Source organism: Nansenia antarctica (genome assembly GCF_963989245.1).
Source record: "Nansenia antarctica genome assembly, chromosome: 9".
NCBI classification, from domain to species: Eukaryota; Metazoa; Chordata; class Actinopteri; order Argentiniformes; family Microstomatidae; genus Nansenia; species Nansenia antarctica.
This window is the reverse complement of record NC_137679.1, coordinates 37,755,984-37,779,303: the sequence shown is the minus strand read 5'-3', so window position 1 is coordinate 37,779,303 and position 23,320 is coordinate 37,755,984. Positions and strand designations below refer to the sequence as shown.

At 44.7% G+C, this 23,320-nt stretch overlaps 1 protein-coding gene across 1 annotated transcript in view; it reads left to right on the top strand.

Moving 5' to 3' along the window:
- Positions 1 to 8,034: 8,034 nt before the first annotated feature.
- The window catches only part of pcsk6 (proprotein convertase subtilisin/kexin type 6), a 54,639-nt gene continuing 39,353 nt past the window's right edge, over positions 8,035 to 23,320 (top strand). Inside the window, exons 1-7 of the mRNA XM_080539943.1 lie at positions 8,035 to 8,443; positions 10,590 to 10,694; positions 12,698 to 12,808; positions 14,132 to 14,275; positions 15,703 to 15,779; positions 18,496 to 18,584; positions 23,122 to 23,294. Of these exons, the coding sequence (XP_080396069.1) occupies positions 8,285 to 8,443; positions 10,590 to 10,694; positions 12,698 to 12,808; positions 14,132 to 14,275; positions 15,703 to 15,779; positions 18,496 to 18,584; positions 23,122 to 23,294 (858 nt within the window). The 5' untranslated portion in view covers positions 8,035 to 8,284. The remainder of the gene's footprint in view (positions 8,444 to 10,589; positions 10,695 to 12,697; positions 12,809 to 14,131; positions 14,276 to 15,702; positions 15,780 to 18,495; positions 18,585 to 23,121; positions 23,295 to 23,320) is intronic.

Genomic DNA, 23,320 nt, shown 5'->3' with positions numbered 1-23,320 from the left:
TCTCTCTCTCTCTCTCTCTCTCTCTGCAACCTGCTGCATATCCTACAGTGCTAGGATCAGTTCAGCAGACACACGTGGTAATTAAACACTTAGAATTCAATTGGATCTGGAGGCAACGATGACACACATCCTCCATATGTGATCAATAATATTTATCAGTGATGTACAGTAGCACAGTATGGTCATTGATCAAAAGCAACATGTTGGGTCTCTATGCAGATAAAGTAGTGCCGTTTCAGGGTGCGCAGAGTTGGCCCTTACTTGTACATGCAGCACATTATTAATATGGTTTATTTGGACAGTTATTTCTATTTGCATTAAGTTATTTTGGCCCAAACAGCCAAAGGGTTTAATTTTCCCCCTGCAGGCTGAATATACTGTGCCTCTATTCATTAACTGTTTCTTAGCTACATTAAGATTTGTTTTCTTAACTGCAACTTTCCATATCTTAAGATTGATCACTGACTGTTCTAAACATGAATAAACATTAATGCAAAACAAACAGATGCTGTTGAAGAAAAAGCATACCAGGATGATATGTAATTTAAAGTCTTACTTTTTTTAAAGCCAAAGAAACTTTATTTATGATAATACATTACATAACATCCACGTATTGTTTAATAATTACAGATCCAATCAAATATGATTCCCGATTAAACTGTACAGCATATTTGAGGGGTTGTTTTGCAAAAAGAAAAATCTACGTTTGTATTTATTTTCCTAAATCATGTTTTTTCTTTTAGATTAGAATATATTCAACCTTGTTGTCATTGACAGCATCCAACGCAATAGGCATAATACAAGATCAGGTGAGACAGGTGCAACTAGTAATAATAGATAATTCCGTAATAAAGTGTCTGTGCTCGGGGATGATAGTCAATTGTCTACAGTGGGCTTGTTCATGTATGGATCATCATGGACATTGCATGGTGTATCATTGGACTTGTCGGGAACCTTACCTTTATGAATTACAGTGAAGTCAATGCGGACATTGGTCAACTTGTTCATGTCCAGCCTCGCGCTACGTGCAATTAATATGAATGTAAAAAGTTAATATATGTGCATGAATATCAATATGATATGTACAGTAAAGATATATGTAGTGTGATGCATACACGACAAGGGCGAATATTATGTAGGCCTACAGTTAAGATATGTGCAGTGTGCACGTATGTTCTTTGTGTGCACTCCTTCATATATTATACGTGAGAGGTAATATTTCGATTTATGTTACACAAATCTTAGCAATTTCAAAGCGTTTCTCCAGTCTCTCAGCACTGCAGGACTCCCGCCAGGGCCTGCCAACTGCCATGTGCTGCCAGAAGACTGTAGAGGTTGCACTACGTTCACATACTGTATATGACTCACACACACACACACACACACACACACACGCCATGAACCACAACCCCGGTACTCCCTTGCCAATATCTACTCTGTGGGCAACTCTCTCTACAGTATTGAATAACACACTCTCTTCTGAATTTCACTTAATCTGTTGTTACACTAGGGAGAGCAAGGAGGTAGGGTTAATGGGCGGTACATTGCAGTGTGTGACCCATATTGACCTGCCACAATGCACAATGACCTTTAATCCCATCTAAAACATATAAAACATTCTCCAATTTCATCCTTCTGCCAGCGGAGTCGCAGTTGCTCATTTCTCCAGTTTCTGTGCGTACGCATGGGTCCCAGTGTGCATGGAGGAGCGCACATTGGCACATTTTTTTTTTTTATAAATCCCAACATTTGAGTCAAAGTTGCGTACGCACATTTTTTTGGGCCGTACGCAACCTTTATAAATGAGGCCCCAGGAGATGCTGGTAGACAGGCTCATTGCTTGGAACGGAATGAGGAATCCTCTTTTTTAGTTCCATGCATTACAAAGAGCCCGTCCTCCGATCTCTATCTCTAGGTCAGACGTGCCACTTCACTGTAAATGGAGCACATTTGAAGAGTTGAAGAGTTGTTCAGAAAAGAAAGTGAAAGGCTCAGACACTCAAATTCAATAATTTGCCCCTGTTCAAAAGATGAGTTCATCAGAATAAGTGAAAAAAAAACAGCCTGTTCATTTGATCTAGCCTACACCTCCCCACCAATTGAATATTTATGAGAACAGAATATAAGTCTTTTTTTTTTCTTCTTCAATATGTCTTTAGGGCATTTAAGCTTCATAAATGGGATAGAGACGGAAGAGATTGACAGGAAGGATGGGTGAGAGAGAGGAGGGATGACATGTCAATGGCTGAAATCGAACCAGGGACCTTGCGATTATGCATTATGCAAATGAGTGTGCTACGCTACTAAGCACCCCCAGAATATCAATCATAAGTACTAACAGGGAGTTCCTCCCTTAGCCTGCCTGCCACGTCTTCGAGGGGGATTTCATGCTCATTTTCATCAAATCTCACAGTTGAAACCTCCACCAGACACAACTCTGGACCACTGGAGACTGGTGGAGGTAGAAATTGTGTCACACGTGTTTGATACCATTCCTGATTCCATTCCATGCATTACAATGAGCCTGGCCTCCGATGTATATACCTTCACCAGCCTCCCGTGGTCCACGCGGTTGATTGTGGAGGCTTCTGTATGTGGCTGAAGCTGAAACAGAGAGAGAGAGTCAACCACACTCCCTTTGACTGCTCCTCTTTAGTTGTTGTAGTTGTTGTTGTTGTGTTCCTTTCAGCTGGCCTTGTTTCTATGGCGACCCCCAGGCAACCTGTGTGAGGCCCTTCAGAGCCAGCGGACTTCACCCACCTTAGGGCAGGCCAGAAGGGAACCCCTGAAAAGCCTCTCTGTTCCTCAGACCTATTTTGTACCCATGCCCAGCCCACGTTGAAATAGAGAAAGATCTGACTTGAAAATGTAATTTAAAGGTGTTCTCCGGGCCAAGGTGACTGGCTGTCCACACTGCACTTAATTCTACTGCAATTGAAGCAGCTTTGAAAGGGGAGCCTGTCCCAAATTACCTGATTATTGCTCATTTTATTGAATACTTCAGAATCACTTGAGGGCGTGGGGAGTGAAATTATCCATTCAGATGGGGTAGTTCTTGGACAGCTGGCACTTTTACTGAACCGGACTCAAACCGAGCTCCTTTTATTTCCTAACGGCTCTATCCTTGTTAACGTTGATTGACCTTGTGGGCAGTTTCCTATGGATCTGGCTCTCTTGTGTTGTGGAGTTAATTAACTCAGAGGAAACTCTCTGGTGGAATGATAGGCCCGGGCTTCTTGCTGTAACTTCATTAAGTGCTAATCTTTATGAAATGGGATATTTAAAGTCAGGGCGGGTGGCGGTGGGGGTATAGGAGGGATGGGAGTTGGCCCTCGTCTGTTCTGTGAAAAAGCTACTGCCACTACAGCGTTTGGCTTTAATGAAAAAGAAAAATAATTACTGTAAAATAGGACTGATTTAATATCACCTGATGAATTCAGATGTGTCTTTCAGTGTCTTTCACCGATCTCCGCATACTTATAACACAACCACCCCTCTGGCTTTCTGAGTGCTTGTGAGGGTGGAACACGTGCGGAAGGACACCTGAGAGCTGAGCGATGCAGTGAGAGTTGACACAGCACAGCGCTGGGTGTTGTGAGAATGTAGAAATTAATGCAAATGAAAGCATGATTAAAAACGATTATGCTGATATGCTAAGTTTCCCAGCATCCCACGCAAGATGCAACTTCGATTATAATTCAATCTCAGCCGCAGGACCGTGCATTCGTTAAAATAATTGCTTGCTGATGTAACCACGACGACAGCAAATACCTAATCTGAATGATTAAGAGATTAATATCTGTGTTTGTCCTGTTCTCCTTTGGGGTATCTGATTGAGAATGCTGCTAGCCTATGCTGTTTAATGGAAAGATGCAGGGACTAATGATGTACAGAACCTACCTGCCTTCTGTGACTTCTGCTAACACAAGATGGCAGCAGTGTCATTACAAGCATTCGTTTTGCCCCAGGGAAAACTAGTTCATGAAATAATGATTCATTTCAAATGGGAACAGTGTAGATAGTAGTGTAGCGCTGTGGTTTGCAATCAGTTTTGTGGTAATGTCATAGTTTGCTGTCATAGTTTCATGAACATGGAATGGATGAAATTCCTTATGCAAATATCCAAGAAGAGGTTGCTAAATCAGTTGTTAAAACTTCAACATGTTCAACCAATTACAGTAGGCCTATTTTTTAAAGATATGATAATTAGTGGTGTAGCACACTAATTGTGCATACCGTATGGTCTCAAGGTCCCTGGTTCTATTATGTCATCCCTTCTCTCTCTCACCCATCCTTCCTGTCAATCTCTACTGTCTCTATCCCAATAAATCAGAAATGCACTAAAAACATAAAATTAAATTAAATTTAAAAATACTGTATATTCTATTTGAATCAGCAGAATCAGGTTGTTCATATTGACTCTCCTCAATCCTAAAAAGCTTCAGTCTGTTTGTAGAAATAGATGATTCATTGGGCAGGGAGTTAGTGACAGCTCCCCGCCCCACTTCAAACACAAGCCTGCCAGTCTCTCAGCACTGCAGGACTCCCGCCAGGGCCTGCCAACTGCCATGTGGAGGTCTCTCTGCACTACGTTCACATACTGTATATGACTCACACACACACACACGCACACAGGCACACAGGCACACACGCACACACACACACACACACACACACACACACACACACACACACATACACACTAATTCACACACACAGACACACACACACACACACGCCATGAACCACAACCCCGGTACTCCCTTGCCAATATCTACTCTGCGGGCAACTCTCTCTACAGTATTGAATAACACACTCTCTTCTGAATTTCACTTAAACTGTTGTTACACTAGGGAGAGCAAGGAGGTAGGGTTAATGGGCAGTACATTGCAGTGTGTGACCCATATAGACCTGCCACAATGCACAATGACCTTTAATCCCATCTAAAACATATAAAAGAGAGCAAACAAACTGTTTGCTGCTGAAATCTGGTGTAACAGATGTTGCTGTTGAAACACGTGTTTATGTACATGAAGTTTATTTCTGATTTTATCTTCGGCTTAGACACGGGGGTTTAGGCAATGTTTCGAATTAGACACACCACTCAAGGCTGGTTCTTATAGCACCTATTCGTAAAGATAAGCACCAAAGTATTAGAGGAATTGTTGCCACGCAACAGAGGCCCAGTATGGTCAAAAGCTGTGGCCATATTTCTAACAGGATGGCCTAAGCAACAATGAAGACCCAGACTCTCCTGCTTGAATAGGTACTACTAACAGGTATTTATGACCATTGCCCCCAGAGATTCCAAGTCCAACACAAAGCTCCAAAAAACACTTAGAATCCAAATCACACACCATCCTTGTTTTCCCCCTCCCATCACGACACATTGTTATCTTTTCAGTCATCACAATAGCAAATCTTTTAATCCTATTTCTCAAGCTTGACACAATTCGCCGTTTAATCATATTTATTTTAGGGTGCGGTTTTAATCCCCGTCATTAATCAATGGATTGCTATCAGCGTGCTGGATTATCAACACGACAGAGAGAGAGAGGTAGAGAAATATGTTCCACTACAATGCACACATTCCTCTTGTGTTTGCGTTAAAAAGAAAAAACTTGACTCTTAACAAAGCTACAAAGTTCATCATCGCTAAGAGGCTTTTCATGATCCAATTATAGAGTTTGTGTGTGTGAGCTGTTGGAATGCATCACAACAACGCTCAATAGAAGGATGGAAAAGGAATACCTGTAGTGGAGGGGAGGCTGATGGAGGTAGAAATCGGAGGACGGGCTCATTGTAATGCATGGAACAGAATGAGGAGTGGTATCAAACGCATGTGTTACAACATTACATGCATTTCAATGAGCCCGTCCTCCTATTTCTACCTCCACCAGCAGCCCCTGCAGTAGTATAATGACATTGATGTTGATGGATGGAGGTGCACCAACTCAACACAGCCATGGAGCAAAGCCCAAACCCAAGCCCTGGACCCTGCATCTCAGGATGCGTTTTAGGGAAGACCGGAGGGGGGGGGGGGGGGGGGGGGGGGGGGGATGGGGGTAGACAGGACACAGGTGCTCCTATATGAGTGACCATTCTTTATCATGGACTACAGGTACTTCTTTACACCGAGGAAGTGGCGATGGGTTTGTTTTGGGTTGGAAGGTTTGGAGAAATGTTAATGGAAAGTGTATTGAAGCTTAGTCACTTAGTCACTTATAGGTTGTATTGCAACTTCTTACTGGAAAGTCGATAACAGCAACTGTTCATGAAAAAGAAAGTGTTTTAATAAAAAAAAGATAGTGTTTTAATAAGAATCATCCTGTCTGCCTGCAATCTGCTGTCTGAGAGAAGGCTCAGTTAATAATGTGTGTGTGTGTGTGTGTGTGTGTGTGTGTGTGTGTGTGTGTGTGTGTGAGAGAGAGAGAGTTTGTGTGTGTGTGTGTGTGTGTGTGTGTGTGTGTGTGTGTGTGTGTGTGTGGATGTGTGAGTGAGCATGCATGCGTGTGTCTGTGTGTGTTTGTCACATCATTATTGATGAAGGCCACAATCCTCCACTGCACACAGCAAATTTCAATGCCGCTCTTTTTACTTCATAATGTTAACCTTGTGAGTCCATCTCTGTTGTTAGCGTGAGTCCCTGGCTCCTTTGATGGATAGTTTGTGGAGCTTTCATTGACAAGAGAGACTTATTAATCTTTCAATAACCCCATTCAAATCCTGTCAATGACAGCTATTTTTTCTGTTAAACAACAAACATTATGATTATTTTATGATTAATCATCCTCAGAGGTGTGAAATTAATATTGTTTAAAGCCTGTTATTCTATGAGAGAGCAGATGGTATTTGTGAAGTCTGCCAGCAATTATTGTGTGATTAGAAAGAAAAGACTCATTCTGAATTCATTCCAAACCTGAAAAAAAATAGTTGCTGTGCTGCAATCCCAAACAGTGTGGCATTTTATTTTGTAGAAAAGTGACAGCATCTATTCACCACTGCCACCAGTTTGGAATTTGCAATGACTCAACCAGTCTATGTTCCACAAGGCAGGATAATTGCATACTATTTTCATGTACAGGAGGAACTTGAACCAAATAATCACTTGACTGAGTGAATGAATTTGATTGAGCTGCCCTAAGAAATACCAGGGCAACAATCTGGGCAAAAGTAGGCCTCTAAAGAACTGACACAATCATGATGATTTCAATGATTCACGGCAATTACAGCTATTGTACAGTAGCCTACTGTACGCACTCCGGCATGCATGGAGGGCTTGGCAAATCAGCACTTCTGACAAAATAGGCTGTTGAATTATTCACTCATTATTCACTCTCAACTGCCTTTCATCGTCATAACTACATTCAAGTGAAAAGTGAACGCTGTTCGAGTGACCAAGGCAGCCCACTCAACAGATGGATGCAAAATGCATAGAACATGCATACTGAATTCAATAACCCCCCCCCGCACCACCACCACCACCCCCTCCCGGAATAAATAAATACATAAGAAAAACAAACCAACAAAAATAATTAGGGCTTGGGGTCGTGTCTTGAATAAGTTATTTAATATCCGCTTGTTTATTGTAGCTGATGTCAGAGGAGCAATTCTGCAATGCCAGCGCTCGCGACGTGCCCTATCGTGAGCTTAGAATGATAAGGTTCTATCTCCGTTTAGGGCAGTTCAGAGATATTGAGCGTCAAAGTTTTTACATTCCATTATGTTTTGTGAGATGGAACCTTTGTATTTTATGAATTACTAACTCAAAAATGTCAACATTAAAAAAATAACACCACACAGGCATTAATAAACACCTAATGGATCAGATTATGTAAAAAAACTCAATTTTGACAAAAATGGAGATAGAACCTTATAATTCTAACGTCACGCTATAGCGCAGGTTGGAGAGGCGTGAGTAGCGAGGTTCCTCTGTCCTGCCCTATCGGTCCCTTTGGTGAGCGGCCGGTATTCTACCTCTGCGTCCAGCTGCTATAGGCTGCACTGAAGTTGGACTTGCTATTGGTTCCTGTATTTACATATAGCGGGGAACTGGCACGGGTGTTCATATTTTTCTAACTTTCTACGCAATGAACTGTACATCTGTCAGCCTGTGAATTTCACTCGGACAGTTGGTTTCGGAGAAGATGAGGGATTTATGACAAACAGCGTGTCTGTTCTGATAAAGTTGGATTGAAGATTGACTTTGCATAGCGTTCATGCGTGAAATTCCTAATTTTTTAAATACTTATTTGCTGCTTTCTAGGGACAAGTGTCGGCCAAAATGTGTTTATTTTTTATTTTCATATTTTCAACTTTAGAAATCGGTCAGTCGCTGGCCTCGCGGGATGTTTACACAAATCATTGGGCGGTGCGTATTGCAGGTGGGCACGAAGAAGCGGATAAACTTGCTGCGAAATATGGATATAGTAATTTGGGACAGGTAAGACTTGCATTTGCGTTTTTAAAGTTCAGCGTAGAAGATGTTAAATCCAAAATGTGCCTCCCTTTTGTGCGTCTCTCTCTCTCTCTCCGCTTTGTGAATCGGTGTGTTTTACGCGCTGCTGCCCAATTGCGTGATTCATAACGACATTACCGTAACATCAGAATTAAATCAGCGTCGGGGTGAAATTTGTCTCCCAATTGTAGAACAACGTCAAATATCTTCGTAGAAGTTCTATGGGCTGTAACTCTCTTTCCGAGATTGGCAACACCACAACACACACAAATATAGTTGACATGGTAATAACCAGCATAATGTTAATGGACCCAACACTTGGAATAAAGATGATTGTTTATGTTTAATGTAGCCTAATTATTTACTTATAATTATCTCTTGCATGTTTGTTTTTAAAAGCAAATTGTAGGCTATATTCTAGTCATATATAGTGCTCAGAATGTGTCATTATGTATTTCAATCCATCTTTCATTTGCAAAGCCATGGATTCTGAATTGGAGCACCACTGAGTGACTAGAGTCCTATTGAGGGCTGCTGTTGAGGGTCACTGAGATTTCGACGGGTTGGCGCGCGCCGCGGAAGGGGCATTTGCACAAATGTCCACGTATGTTGTCTAAAAGATCTGATTGCTAGTACAGTTGTCAAAATAAAATCACAAAACATTTTTTTTTTTAAACACAAAACATTGATGTAATAAGTTATGCTTAGCATTAGTTACAGTTGCCTTTTTTTTCACCGAAATCAAGTTATTTTGCTATTTGAATGGCAAGAGTTGAATGGCAAGTCTATACATTATGCCGTTTTGCCATTAAACTGAACCCATTGTGTTGTCATGTGGTCTTTAGTTGCCCTATTTCACTTCATTTAAGGATTTCAGTCACATCCATTGCCATTAGATAGACCTAATCTAAAGCTTTCTATTGATATGGCCAAAATGTCAATTACTCTCCTTGCGCCCAAGGCCTTGATTTCCTGTCCTGCTTTCCTCTCATATTGAAGTTGACCATATTATGATAGCTACTAATGTTAAGGCTGTCTCAGTCACATCTATCTACCTCCATTTAACTTCATCTAAAGTGATTGACAGACAATTGATATACTGTTGAATCCACTGGCGGACTCAGGGGGGGGCAGGGGGGGCGACCGCCCCTCCTGGTGCCCCCACGGTTGAAAAACGTCTCGCTTAAGTGCCCTTTTGAGGGGCAAAAATGCCCTTTTGAGTGGCGAAAAGTAGAGGATATGCCCTAATGGTGCCCCTCCAATGGTCTAAATTTGACCATGTGCACTGATGGGGTCCCATGTTGTGCAGTAAGTGCCCTTTTTTTCTTTTCGCCCCTGCCCTTCAAACAGCCTGAGTTCGCCACTGGTTGAATCCATGTTGACTGTAAAGCTTGCATTTATAGCATGTAGATAAAAGCACTGTCTGCCTCTGCATGCAGAAGTTCACTTTGAGAACTCTTTTAGAGTTTTAGAGAGGGAGAGAGAGAGAGAGAATGGGAGAGAACGAGAGAGAGAATGTGAGAGAAGGAGAGATAACAAGAGATAGAGAGGGAGGGAGAGAGAGAGAGAGATGGGAGGTACAGAAAGGTTGAGTGAGTCGGACAAGTCCTGGTTCACGGAATGATGCGGCTCTGTGCCAGACAGGCACATGTGCTGAGATTCCTGCCTGCATTTTTTGGGTGCAAAGTCATGAGTGAAAAATTCATATTTCACGTGCGTTGGATTGGAAAATAGTTTCTTCCTTGAGTAATGACACTCCATTTTCCAAGGGGAACAAAGGACGTAGGTTAAGAAGTGTCCTTTGTTCATATTGAACATGGCAGGATTTGGTGTGGTTTTGCACTTTTTGATACTGTATTCTGGTACCAATATAAACTATATAAGTTGGTCTATAGCCTCCATATGTCTTTAATAGACATCACTGACATTACAAAGTAACTAACCCTAACCCAGAATGGGTTACTTGAGATAGCTCATATAGACCCAGATTCAGCTTGACATTATTACATGGCTATTTAATCGAATCCTAAACATGTTTCGAAACAACTTTTTGAAATGTGATTTTTTTTTTTGCCTTGTTTTGATTGGATGTTTCTGTGATGTTGTTGTTGTTGTTGCTGTCGTTGTTCAGATCGGAAGTCTGGAGGACCATTACCATTTCCACCACAGCAGGGTCGTGCGCAGAGCCGCCTTCTCCTCTAGGGGCGCCCACAGCTTCATCCATATGGACCCCAAGGTAAGACTGTAGCCATGCTAGTATTACCACCGGTGGCGGTAATGTCAGAACCAATGATCAAAATCGCAGTGGTTTTCAACCCTCTCCTCGGGGACCACCAGCCATTCCACATATTTGATCTGTTCCACCACCAGCACACCTGATTCAACTAATCAAGTGCAAAGCAATGATGATTTGTACTTGATTAGTTGAAGCAGGTGTGCTGGTGATGGAACAGATCAAATATGTGGAACGGCTGGTGGTCCCCAAGGAGAGGGTTGAAAACCACTGAGAGAGATAGTATAGTATAGATATAGTATGGAGGACGGGCTCATTGTTATCCACGGAATGGAATGAGGAACGGTATCAAACACGCCTGGTTTAGATAGCATATAGGTCAGTGATCAGAACAGATCCCATTCGTGTGTCAGAATTAGAACAGCCCAGGTGTCTAACAGCACACACCGTGCCTCATTCCATTCCACGCATTTACAATGAGCCTGCATGCATTCGATTTATACCTCCACCAGCCTCCCCTGTGCTCCACCCTCTCCCTCCCTTCTCCTTTTGTCTGCAGCATCATGCTCATATAGGTCTACTAGCTAAATGCCAAAGACAGACTTATTAGAACAGGACCTTTAATATACACGGGGGCACCCCCTCTTCCTCTTCCAGCCCTCCAGGCAAGGTTTAAGACAAAAGAATCTGACTGTGTTTCGGGGCCTGTCCTCTGGCCTGGAGGCTGAGATTATCTCCCTCAGACAGGCTGATTCTCTGGAGTAATAAAAGCCCGGGCCCGGGTCTATGGGAAGGCAGGAGCAGAGGCTGATCATATCATCTGCTAAGCCTTGTGTTTAAAGGAAGAGTTGGGGCACTTGGCCAAGAAATCAATTTTAGGAGTGTCAGGCCGAGGCTGATTTGCTGTCCCCAGCCTCTGCGGATTCCACAACTCCCATGACATAACGTATAATGTGCTGTGAATCTAATATTGCATCTATATAATTTCTGAGCCTCCCTACCGGTCAGAGCGATATGGTTTGCATTATATATTGCCGCGTCCTGGTGTTCTATATGCAATGGTTTTGGGACTGCCCAGAATACATTTTAGTCTACTACACCAGGGAAATTTAAAATAATTTATGCTTTTTGGATTGGGATTTAAACAGCAGTGCACGTACACTTTAAAGGACTCAAAGTGCACTCATCAGGAGTTACCTTATGCATGCTGCCTTGTGATTATGCTTGCTAATGCGCTTTGTAAATTGATTTGATATTCCATTAGGCAAGGCAAGTTAATCTGTATAGCACATTTCATACAACATGGGCAAATCAAAGTGCTTTACATACAGCATTAAAAAATACAGCAAGAGAAGAATAGTAAGAAAAAAGAAAAAAAAAAAGAAGAAAACTGTCTGTAACTGATTTGATATGGCTCGATAGCCAAAGAGGAGGCATAGACACATGCTCCTTTGTCAATGCTTTAGATAGTCAACATTAGCAGTGTTTTTAATTTGCATTCATCTCCTCTAAGCTCCCTAAGCAAGCCATGATGAGTCTATGCACCATGCAGAGCATATGGCTTTTCTACAGAATAGTCGTTTAGGATGATCTGCAATTACTTATGAGGTCTCTCCAGGGACTAAGTTCTCTGTGCTTGGGTAACTTTTAGCAATTATGTAAATTATATGATGATTTATTTGCAACTGTTCTCTTAGGATATGAAAATATGTTGCGTTTAGTACAGTACATCATGATAAATGTTATGAGAAGTGTTTGCTACTCAATCCAATGGGAAAAGACGGATACCCTCAGGGTATACACGATGCGATCATTTTTACAAATATACTTACAGTCATTTTTACAAGTTCAGCTATACTAACAGTAGAGAAGATGTGCTTGCGCTGCAACGCTGTCAAAACATTCTCAATACGGTTCTGTTACTAGTAGTTGTTCTGCTGACATGACAACCTCAATTCTACAGCATCTTCTCATGAATACGATAACGATTATGTCCCCTGTTGTAGGTTGGCTGGGTCCAACAACAGCTAGTAAAGCCGCGGGTGAAGAGGTACATCAGGACCGACCCCAACTTCATCCACTTCAACGATCCTAAATGGTCAAACATGTGGTATATTGTAAGTATAGTCCATCCATACCTATACCAAGTGACCTTACTTTTTCTATCGATCGCAGGTCGGGCATGTCCTTACCGCTCCTGCATGCATGACGAGTCTCAGAGACACAACTCAATGAGTGGAGCAACACAATGTTTGTTGGACCGTGAATCGGTGGACCTTCCTGTCTGATGGTGGTGGCACTGTTATTAGTCAGGGCCGAGTGCCCCTCACTCCTTCCATTTACCTGCGGTGGCTAACTCCATCCCTACAAAGTGGACACGTGAAGCTGAGTGCCGTTGTATTCCCTTGACACCTATTGATCCCAGCGTGTGAGGTGGCACCCCTCTCCCACCCCTTGTCTTCGCCCCCCACAGCCGTCTAATAAAGTAGAAAGCTGCCTCTCCTCATGCTCCTCACAGGTCCAGTCGGCTGTTGTAATTAAACCAGCTGGTGATAAGGCTTTTTTGTATGAAGTCATGTGTGAAATTGTCCCGACCCGCCACTGTTCTGTCCAGGAGACGCGTTAGGCTCGGTGACTGTTGGGCTGGATGGATTAGACTGGCCCATCAGATCGGAGAAGCGATGGGCGTAATAGAAAATTATTCACTACCTGAATGTGCACTCCATGGCAGGAATGTAACTAGCCCCGGGGCCTGCTCGGGGATTCTGGGGGAATGTATTTTTAAGCAGACAGACAGATGGGCCATAACTGTCTCCTTAATCGCTTATGGTGTATTTTCTAACAGGGAGCATTCTTTACCCCTGAGTGTTTGACCTGCATACTAAAATGTGGATTGTGGTGAATCCACTCCTACTACTGGCACAGTACTGGCGTTGCCACAGCCTCGCTAAGTACGATGTTCTGTGTTCACCATCCTTTATATTCAAATGAGGATGTGGGTTGCAGAGATGAGGAATTAGAGAGTCAAGGACAGCTGTAGCGTCGGCTGCTGAATAAAAAGCACTACTCTTTTCAAATGTAAGGTCGGCAGAGGCACTACTGGTGACATGATAGATACCTCCCCTCCCTGATTAACGCTGAAAGGACTCTCGCACAATAATGTGTGTGTGTGTGTGTGTGTGTGTGTGTGTGTGTGTGTGTGTGTGTGTGTGCGTGCGTCTGTGTATGAGTATTTGTGAAAGTGTGTGTGTGTGTGTGTGTGTGTGCGTGCGTCTGTGTATGAGAGTTTGTGAATGTGTGTGTCTGTCTGTGTGTGTGTGTCCTTCTACCACCCCTTTACACTCTCACAGTATCTGTCTATTGACATTGTGTGTGTGTGTGTGTGTGTGTGTGTGTGTGTGTGTGTGTGTGCGTGTGTGTCCTCTGTTGCTCCTTCTCAGCACTGCTCAGATAAGAACAACCGTTGCCGGTCTGAGATGAACATCCTGGCAGCCTGGCAGAGGGGCTACACAGGCAAGAACGTGGTGGTGACCATCCTGGATGACGGCATCGAGAGGAACCACCCGGACCTGACTCAGAACTATGTGAGTCACACGTCGAGGCCGCACCTGAAGGCGTAACGTTTACAGCGAAGTAATAAAGCTGTAATGTTATTCCATAAAATGACAAATAGTCACAGGCATGACAAAGCATGCTCTACTTAATAGCGGTCACATAAAAGCTAGTGACACAAGTTAAGATGAGGTTATATCTGAACAATTGAATAATAGCCGACTCCCAATTTAATCTAAAATATGAATTTGATTGATAATGATTCGCTTGGCGAGACTACAAATAAAAAGACCCTCGCTGGAATCTTGGCGAGTAAACAGCTACGGTTTCCCAGGACAATAAACCCGGTTGAGATAAGAGAATATATCTTGTCATGCGAATTATGTTCTCCCAGAAATATCCTCTCCTAGGTTGAAGAGTGCAAAACAGAAGTGGTAAGGAATCGTAGAAGTGTGTATCAGATACAACACTCGAGCAAGACTAAGTCAGATAACGTTCAGGTATTGCCAACTATACACAAACATTTACATTAACATTTTGGGGATTTAGCAGACGCCTTATTCCAAAGCGACGTACAACCAATACATCAATACAATCACAACAAACAGTTTGCATATAACACTAGCAACATAACAATAGCAAGACATTGACCATCAGTCTCATCAACAGATGAGAGGGAAGATCCGCCCACTCCCTAGGGAGAGGTTTGCACTCTCATTGACCTTATCAACCGTTTCATCTCTTCATCAAAGATGTATCACACAATAAACTTGACTGAAACTAATACCAAAATGATTCTCCTATGATTTGCTTCAAAACCAATTTAAACCGAATAGGACTATGAAACATGATCATATCGTGTTACTTACACAGCACTCACAGCACGACAATATCGCTAGTTTTATCCCCTCTAGCATAGCCAGCATTTTTCAGTCCAATAATGGTTAGGTGCTTGTCGTGTCACCCGTAAGATTGAATGCGACTCCTCAATAACACTTCCATAGCACCGTATCGATCTACTATATCTATTTCTACGCTTCTGCAGCCAGCCCTATCAAGGGCTAGTTCATTCTACCCCCATTAAACTGAAGGAATGCTCTTTGACACACGTGAACATGAACTACAGTATACACTATACGATGGACAGCACAGAACACAATCAAATCCCACACTGGTAGTATTTGTAGGGCCCAACAGCCTCCATCGTACAGGACACAACCTTGCCGTAAATACATTTCATTTCTGTGCCTGACACCTTGGATTACAGCTTTAAATTATGGTCGCTGTTGCTTCCAATTTATCACTTGTCCTCTAATAGCACACAAGATGAGATATGACTGAGATGTGCAAAAACTGGGGCGACGTATTTTATTTGGTTTTTTATGCACTGCGCAAGCCATGATTTGTTCTATTTCTCTGTCTTACCCCCCTTTCTCCCTCCTTCCCCCTCTCACTCCAGGACCAGCTGGCAAGCTATGATGTCAACGGGAACGACCATGACCCTACCCCGCGCTACGACTCTAGCAACGAGAACAAGTAAGAACCGCATCCCTACCTCCTAGTCCTTCCATCTCTCCCCCTCATCCCATCCTTCTGTCGCTACATCCCTTCATCCACTTATTCCCCCCGTCCAGTGGAGGCTGGTGGAGGCAGAAATGAATTGGAGGACATGTGTTTGATACCATTCCTCATTCCGTGCCATGCATGTATGCCATACAATCAGCCCGTCCTCAGATCTCTGCCTCCACCAGCCTCCACTGCTCCCTTTCCCCCAACCTTCTACCTCCGAACCCCTAGACCCCTAGACCCCTGTCTGGGGTGTTGACGGACAGATCCATGCCGTGCCACTTTGTCCTCAACTCTCAGAGCGTCAATCCTCTGATTGAACCTGAGTCACTGGTCAGCTTGGTTGGTTTTAATGTGCATCATTATGCTAGCTAAACGTTTTCATGTCGGATGTGGATGGGTAGGTGGGTGGGTAGGTGGGTGGGCGGGTGGTGGGTGGATGCTCTCTCCTGTCTGAGCTCTATAGTGCTGGCAAACGAGCACTATCACCATCAGCCACACAGTGGACCGTTATGAAACATGACAGGAACATATCCAGAAGCCCTGGTGTACATTAGAATTCTACACTACGAGTCCGAGTTCTGTTGCAGTAGTTATCGTATTTAGAATCCCAATCTGGTGTCCAATAGCTTACTTGTCTCTTGATATCGGCGACTCTGCAAACAGGGTAATACTGGTAAAGACAGCTGCCTGGAGTCTACTTATTTGTCTGATGAACAAGCCCTGACTAGATGACTCATGTCTCAATTGTGTATTCTGCAGTCATCGTGGCGTTATTGCCTCTGCTCACTCGCTAACAAACTTCAAACACAGAGCGATTCTATTCTCCATCTGGATTGGAGGCGCCGAACAAACAAAACAAAAGGTCTCAATTATTTTTTTTCTCTCTCGCTCTCTCACACACTCACACTCACACTCACTCTCGGCTAACCCTCGCCTCACTCAAAGCTTGACTGTGTGTGCGGTTGTGTGTGTGGTTGTGTGTGTGTGGTTGTGTGTGTGTGCGTGCGCAATGTTATTCCCCTGTCGGTGTCATAGTGGCTGTAATTGGGAGCAGGGAGAAAAAGTAAATGAAAGGGAATGGCCTGCATGCTGTGTGTGCCACCCGGCCCCGGAGAGATGAGTTCACTGGATGCACCTGGTCTGGGCTTGGGATTACGGCACGTTAGTATGCAGGCCGGCTAGCCCCTCATACTCTGTTCATTAGCACGGGCCTAATAGGAGGTGAAGCCACGCCACGCTTGGTATTCCACAGCGTGGGGCCTCTGTTTGCCCACACATTCATATCAAAATGAGCTGCCCCCAGCTGGCACAGCAGAGGCGTGTACCTTCCTCTCCTCTCCCCTCCTCTCCTCTCCTCTCCTCTCCTCTCCTCACCTCTCCTCTCCTCTCATCTCATCTCTTCTACTCTCCTCTCCTCTCCTCTCCCCTCCCCTCCTCTCTTCTCCTCTCCTCTCCTCTCTTCTCCTCTCCTGCCCTCTCCTCTCCCCTCCTCTCCCCTCCCCTCCTCTCCCCTCCCCTCCTCTCCTCTCCTCTCCCCTCCCCTCCTCTCCTCTCCTCTCCCCTCCCCTCCCCTCCCCTCCTCTCCTCTCCCCTCCTCTCCTCTCTTCTCCTCTCCTCTCCTCTCCCCTCCCCTCCCCTCCCCTCCTCTCCTTTCTTCTCCTCTCCTCTCCCCTCCTCTCCTCTCCTCTCCTCTCCTCTCCTCTCCTCTCCTCTTCTCCTCTCCTCTCCTCTCCTCTCCTCTCCTCTCCTCTCCTCTCCTCTCCTCTTCTCCTCTCCTCTTCTCCTCTCCTCTCCCTTCCTCTCCTCTGCCTTCCCCTCCTCTCCTCTCCCCCCCACCCAGGAGAATAACTCCTCCTGTTTAATTCCCCCTCTGACACGAAGGCCAAACTCTCTGTTTAAAGTGGCGCTCCACCATCTTATTTGTAATATATATGGCACTTATATTTGGCACTTCCTTTTAATAACACTCCTCATTTTTCATTTAATTGTATTTATTTGAAGTTGTGTATTTTTATACATTTTGTCTGTGAAGAGGTGAGAGTTCTTTTGAATTCTTTCCACTGCTTTTTTCAATTAGTTATTATCTGGCAGCCGTGGGTAACCTTGGGTTTCGACACCCCTCACGTGTGTTAGCTCGCTGCGATAAAGGGGGGTTGGTGAGGAGTGAGAGTGTCAGCTCCTGAATAATTATCCCCCACTGAGCACCACTGTGAAAAGAGGATAACCTTTAGCGCTCCCCGGGGCAGGGGGAGGCTGGTGGAGGTAGAAATCTGAGGTTTTTATACCAATGGAATGAACACACGTGTTTCATACCATTCCTCATGCTATTCCATGCATTGCTAGTGTACTCCAGAGGTAGCGTGATTACTTTATCGATGCCTGTTATGTGATACGCAACGTCAACATTGGAGTGGCCATTGAAATGCGTATTAAATGCAATTATTTAAAAAAAACTTGGACCAGGACCATGTTTTCGAGAAGTGTTTCACCACAACATATCTTATTTGTGCCAATCACAACACTGGTCTACCCTGGCAGTTGAGTTTGAGAGTTGCCATTGTTTTATTTTGCACAGCACATTCCATCATTGTGTCGAGGTCCTCTGGGACTTACAGTGAAAATAGTGACTACACAGTGTCGAGATAAACGACTCGTGTCTCTCTCCCTCTCTCCTGCTCTCTAGACACGGGACCCGGTGTGCCGGTGAGGTTGCAGCTGCGGCAAATAACTCCCACTGCATCGTGGGAATTGCCTACAACGCACGCATCGGAGGTAGAGTCCTTTCTCTCTCTTTCTCTCCCTCTCTCTCTCCTGCTCTCTCTCTCTGTCTCTCTCTCTCCTGCCCTCTCTCTCTCACTCTCTTTCTCTCTCTCTGTCCTGGTCTCTCTCTCCTTCTCTCTCTCTCTCTCTGTCTCTCTCTCCCTCTCTCTCTCGTGCCCTCTCTCTCTCACTCTCTTTCTCTCTCTCTCTCTCTCTCTCTCCCTCTCTCTCTCCCCTGCCCTCTCTCTCTCACTCTCTTTCTCTCTCTCTGTCCTGGTCTCTCTCTCCTTCTTTCTCTCTCTCTCTCTCTCTCTCTCTCTCTCTCTCTCTCTCTCTCTCTCTCTCCCGCTCACTCTCTATCTCTCCCCCTCCTTAGACAGAATTATTCAGCATGTGTGCACAGGATTAACCTTGTGTGTCTCTGTGCAGTGGAAAGGGGTTTCTCTCGCTCCGCTCAGGGCGCTAAGCTGGTGGCTGGAGAGCGTGCGTGCGTACAATCATGCGTTCACAAGACATTAACCCCCGCATGCCTGCTGTGATGTCAAATGTCAAGGGTTTTTAATCAAAAGGCAGACTCTCTCAGATCTGATGGGGTTTTTTTGTGCTCCCTGCAGCTGTGCTGAAACACAGACATTCTCTCTCTCTCTCTCTCTCTCTCTCTCTCTCTCTCTCTCTCTCTCTCTCTCTCTCTCTCTCTCTCTCTCTCTCTCTCCCCACCAGTAGCTGTCCTGTAATGTTGGTTCAGTTCACTTGGTTCATTTATTAGATTATGTTTGTTGAATTAGATAAGTCACACAAACTGTTATTAATGCCTGGCGGCATGGTCTGCCAGGCGATGCAATGGGAGTAGAACCCCTCAGAGCTCCGAGCTACACAACGTTATGACTTCATTTTGCATTTTTGCTACTTAGGCTCTCCCATAGAGACTTAGACAGTGTTGGCATGCGAAGCCCCCAGGTGGACTGAATGGCCTTTCTGATCATCCAAGTATTTCCGAACGCTTTTTTCTTTTTCCATTTCTGTGAAGTCGCTCTGCTATAATGCCCTCAGAGGTAACTACGAACAAACGGTTCTGTTCAAAACAAACTGTTTGAAAGAGTTTTCATCAAAGTAACAATTTTAGTAGCAGGTTTTTTGTTTTGAAGACTGTTCTGCCTTTCCGTCAGGGCCCTCTCTTTTTCATTAAACCCTCGTCTTTGATTCGGGCCGATCTTCTCCAGGCTTTAATGCACGATCAGGCACGATCCCGTTAACGCCAAGAGGGGAAAGGTGAAGCCGTCTCCTCTCTTCGTGCGGAGGTTTTCCTAATGAGAAACAACGGTGTCTCTAGTGAACGCAGCTCTCATCTGGCCTGCCACCCTCTCTCTCCCAGCCCTGCTCTCGTCACAAACCCCACCTCGGGGCACAACTTCAATTATTTCCCACCGTGGCGCCGAAATAAAAAGTGACTTCTACAAGAAGAAGTAATTGATTACCCACGGTGCTGTAAGCGCTATAGGGGAGGTGTTTTGCCATTTGTTTTGCAGAACCAGGTTGGGGTTGTTTGTGTTGTTTGTGTTTGTCGGTGTTGTTTGTATGTTCCCCCCGGGGTGGGAGGAGGGGGGAGGGGGGGGGGGGGGTCGATGTCTGGAGCTTGTACGGCTTGTTATTTGCCTCTTTTCAGAGTTTTTTTTCTTTTGCCCCCCCCCTCTGTCACTCAAATGAAACAGTCCTTTAGGAGGGGATCAGTAGGATTGTGAGGACATGGAGGAGAGCTATTGAAACTACTTGCACTCGATCTGTAAAATTGTACGTTCTTCCCCCCCCAGCGAAATGAAAGATGCTCTTGGATTTTCAGATAGTAATTTCCAGCACATTTTCTCCTTTCCTGCCAAACGGAGAACATAAATCTCGCCTGGCAACTGTCGTCCAAGGAATCCTAACTGTATTCTAATGGTTCCTGAATCCGACTCGCCGACTACGCCAAGAACCTCGTCTTTGATTTCCTCATTGTCTCCTCTTCGCCATAGAAACCAAAAGCCACGTTCTCTCCTCTCTTTCTCTGATCAGATTTTTTTTTCTTCTATGCTAGAAAAAAAGAAACACACACACACAATTATTTTCCCATTTATTGTACAAATCTGTGATTGTGTAGGCTTGTATACTGGAGTAATGGATTAATTAGAATAATTAATTATTTACCGCGGTTGTTACGGTGTGTAGTGGAAGACGACGGGGACTGCGTTGGCGCGGGAGCCAAAGTAAATGTTGTGGAGACAGAATCCTCCTGATGACTTCATAGCTTGTTACTGTGTTTGAAGCGATCTGAACAGGCTCCTTTGAGTGTACCTCCCACCTCCTCCGCTTACCTCCTGCCCAGCTCCGCATCCATGTTTGCCATAATTAGCTGTGTATACACATGACTCAACCGGTCTACCTTGCAAGGAAATCTGTGAAATCTGTTTTCTTTGCTCTATTTTGGAACTCCTGAAATCAATGTTGGGATGAAATGGAGCTTGTTTGGGAAGGCTTGGCTGATAGAGAGGCCCATTGATCAGCTGACTGCTGCAGGAAGCTGTTGCAACCATCAGATGTATGGAGAAAACAAGCTGTGGTGCTTAGCCTAAAGTCTGGACTAAGATACAGAGTTGGCACTCATTGCCACACACACACACACACACACACACACACACACACGCACGTACATGCACATACACGTGCACGCACATAAACACGCACGCAGGTGCACACACGCGCACGTGCATGCACACACACACGCGCGCGCGCGCGCACACGTGCACACACACACACACACACGCATACACACACACACACACACACACACACGCATACACACACACACACACACACACACACACACACACACACACACACACACACACACACACACACAAACACAGGCAGAACTGTTGAAATTTCAAATGTACTTCCAAGGTGTATAAGCGTTTTGATATATTTTAGGTATACATTTCTGTCACTCTTTTATTTCCAGTCTAATTAGCTCGTTAGCACATTTTGCTTCTGTTGCTGCTTCAGGAGAGGAAATAAATCTCCAACAGCTGTTGCTGGGTAGATAGATAGAAAAGGCTAAGCACCTGCAGGCCTAACTAAGTAACTAATCAAATTCATTGGAACAGATTTGCCAGTCTGTAATTGACGGAAATTGTTTTGCAAAAACACACAAGCAGCCTTTGTGTGCTCTGATTTTTAATTAGGTTGACGCTCGGAAACGTCCTCCATAACTTCCCCCTTTTTATTTCGTTTTTTCCCCCCCCATTTCCTGGGAACATGCTCGTTAATTCTCAAATGAGGAGAGGGGTGGTTAGAGTGGTGGATGGAGGAGGGAGGAGAAGGAAGGGGGAGAGGAAGGGAGTCACTCCATCTCCGTAGGCCAGTAGCAGCAGTAGTGCAATCACCTCAGAGATCTGCCCCCCGGGATCCGCTTCTCCCACCCGCTGTGTTATTTGAAGACAAATATGTGTGCCGAGTGTTTAACACTAGAACAGCCGTGCCTATTTTACCTACTATTAGAGCCGCCTCGGGGGTCAAATGACCATAGTCTTTAGAATGGGAAACTGCTACTTACACACAAAGACCACTAGTTGGCGTGTCTTGTAAATTAGCCTGCCTCCTACACAGAAAAACTGCGAAATAGCTTTATACTAGCTTATCCTGATGTGATTTTTTTTTAATGTAAGGATACTGGGTGGTAGAACGCACATATCTAGGCAAAGTCATGAAAGGAGGGTCCTGAAATTTTAATCGAGTGCAAAGGTATGACATTTTTTTTTTACTCACTTGGTCAAATGACCCCACCCATGGCTGTTCTAGTGTTAAAGAGAAGGGAGGAGACCCTAAACACAGAAACAAAACAACAAGAGTGAAAGTGCGTCTCTATGGCTCATTAAAGAGAATAAATATGGCCGCAGAGCATTGTTTCACGTTTAATCGTGTTTACACTCTGCTCGCGAAGAGCTCAGCGCTAGCCCGGCAACAAGGGGACTCTGATTGCAATTACGCCGTAGCAACAAGTGTGTGAGGGATCTGAGGTCACAATGCTCAGTGAGTTCCCCATTAGAATGAGTCAGAGAAGGAACCCTACTGAAGTGATCCAAGGACCAATCAGAGGGCTCGTAGGCAGGGCTACAGATATGGCCATTGGTGTTCTGAGGAGCCAATCAGAGCTGCAGTCATTGAGACTGAGTCACCAAATCTGTTTTTAATCACTAGATGTCACCCTGATTGCCCAGCAAGTGCTCACATCTGGTTTCCCCTGTATGACTCTGGATGATGAAAAGGCCAGCATGATAACCAGAGGACACAGCAATTCCCTCGTGGACTCTAGCTACTGTACGCAGCAGGGGAGGCTGGTGGAAGTAGAAATCGGAGGACGGGCTCATTGTAATGCATGGGACGGAATGAGGAACGGTGTCAACCGCCACGTGTGACACAACGAGCCCGATTTCTGCCTCCCCCAGCCTCCCTCCCCCCTGGCTCGAATTCCCTCGGATGACGACCAGCTGTTGTCTCTTTCTCTAACTCTGCGTAGGCATTCGGATGCTGGATGGCGATGTGACAGACGTGGTGGAGGCCAAGTCTCTGGGTATCAGACCCGACTACATCGACATCTACAGCGCCAGCTGGGGTCCGGACGACGACGGGAAGACGGTGGACGGCCCGGGACCCCTGGCCAAACAGGCCTTCGAAATGGGCATCAAAAAGGTTAGATGTTGGCTTCTCCATCTCGA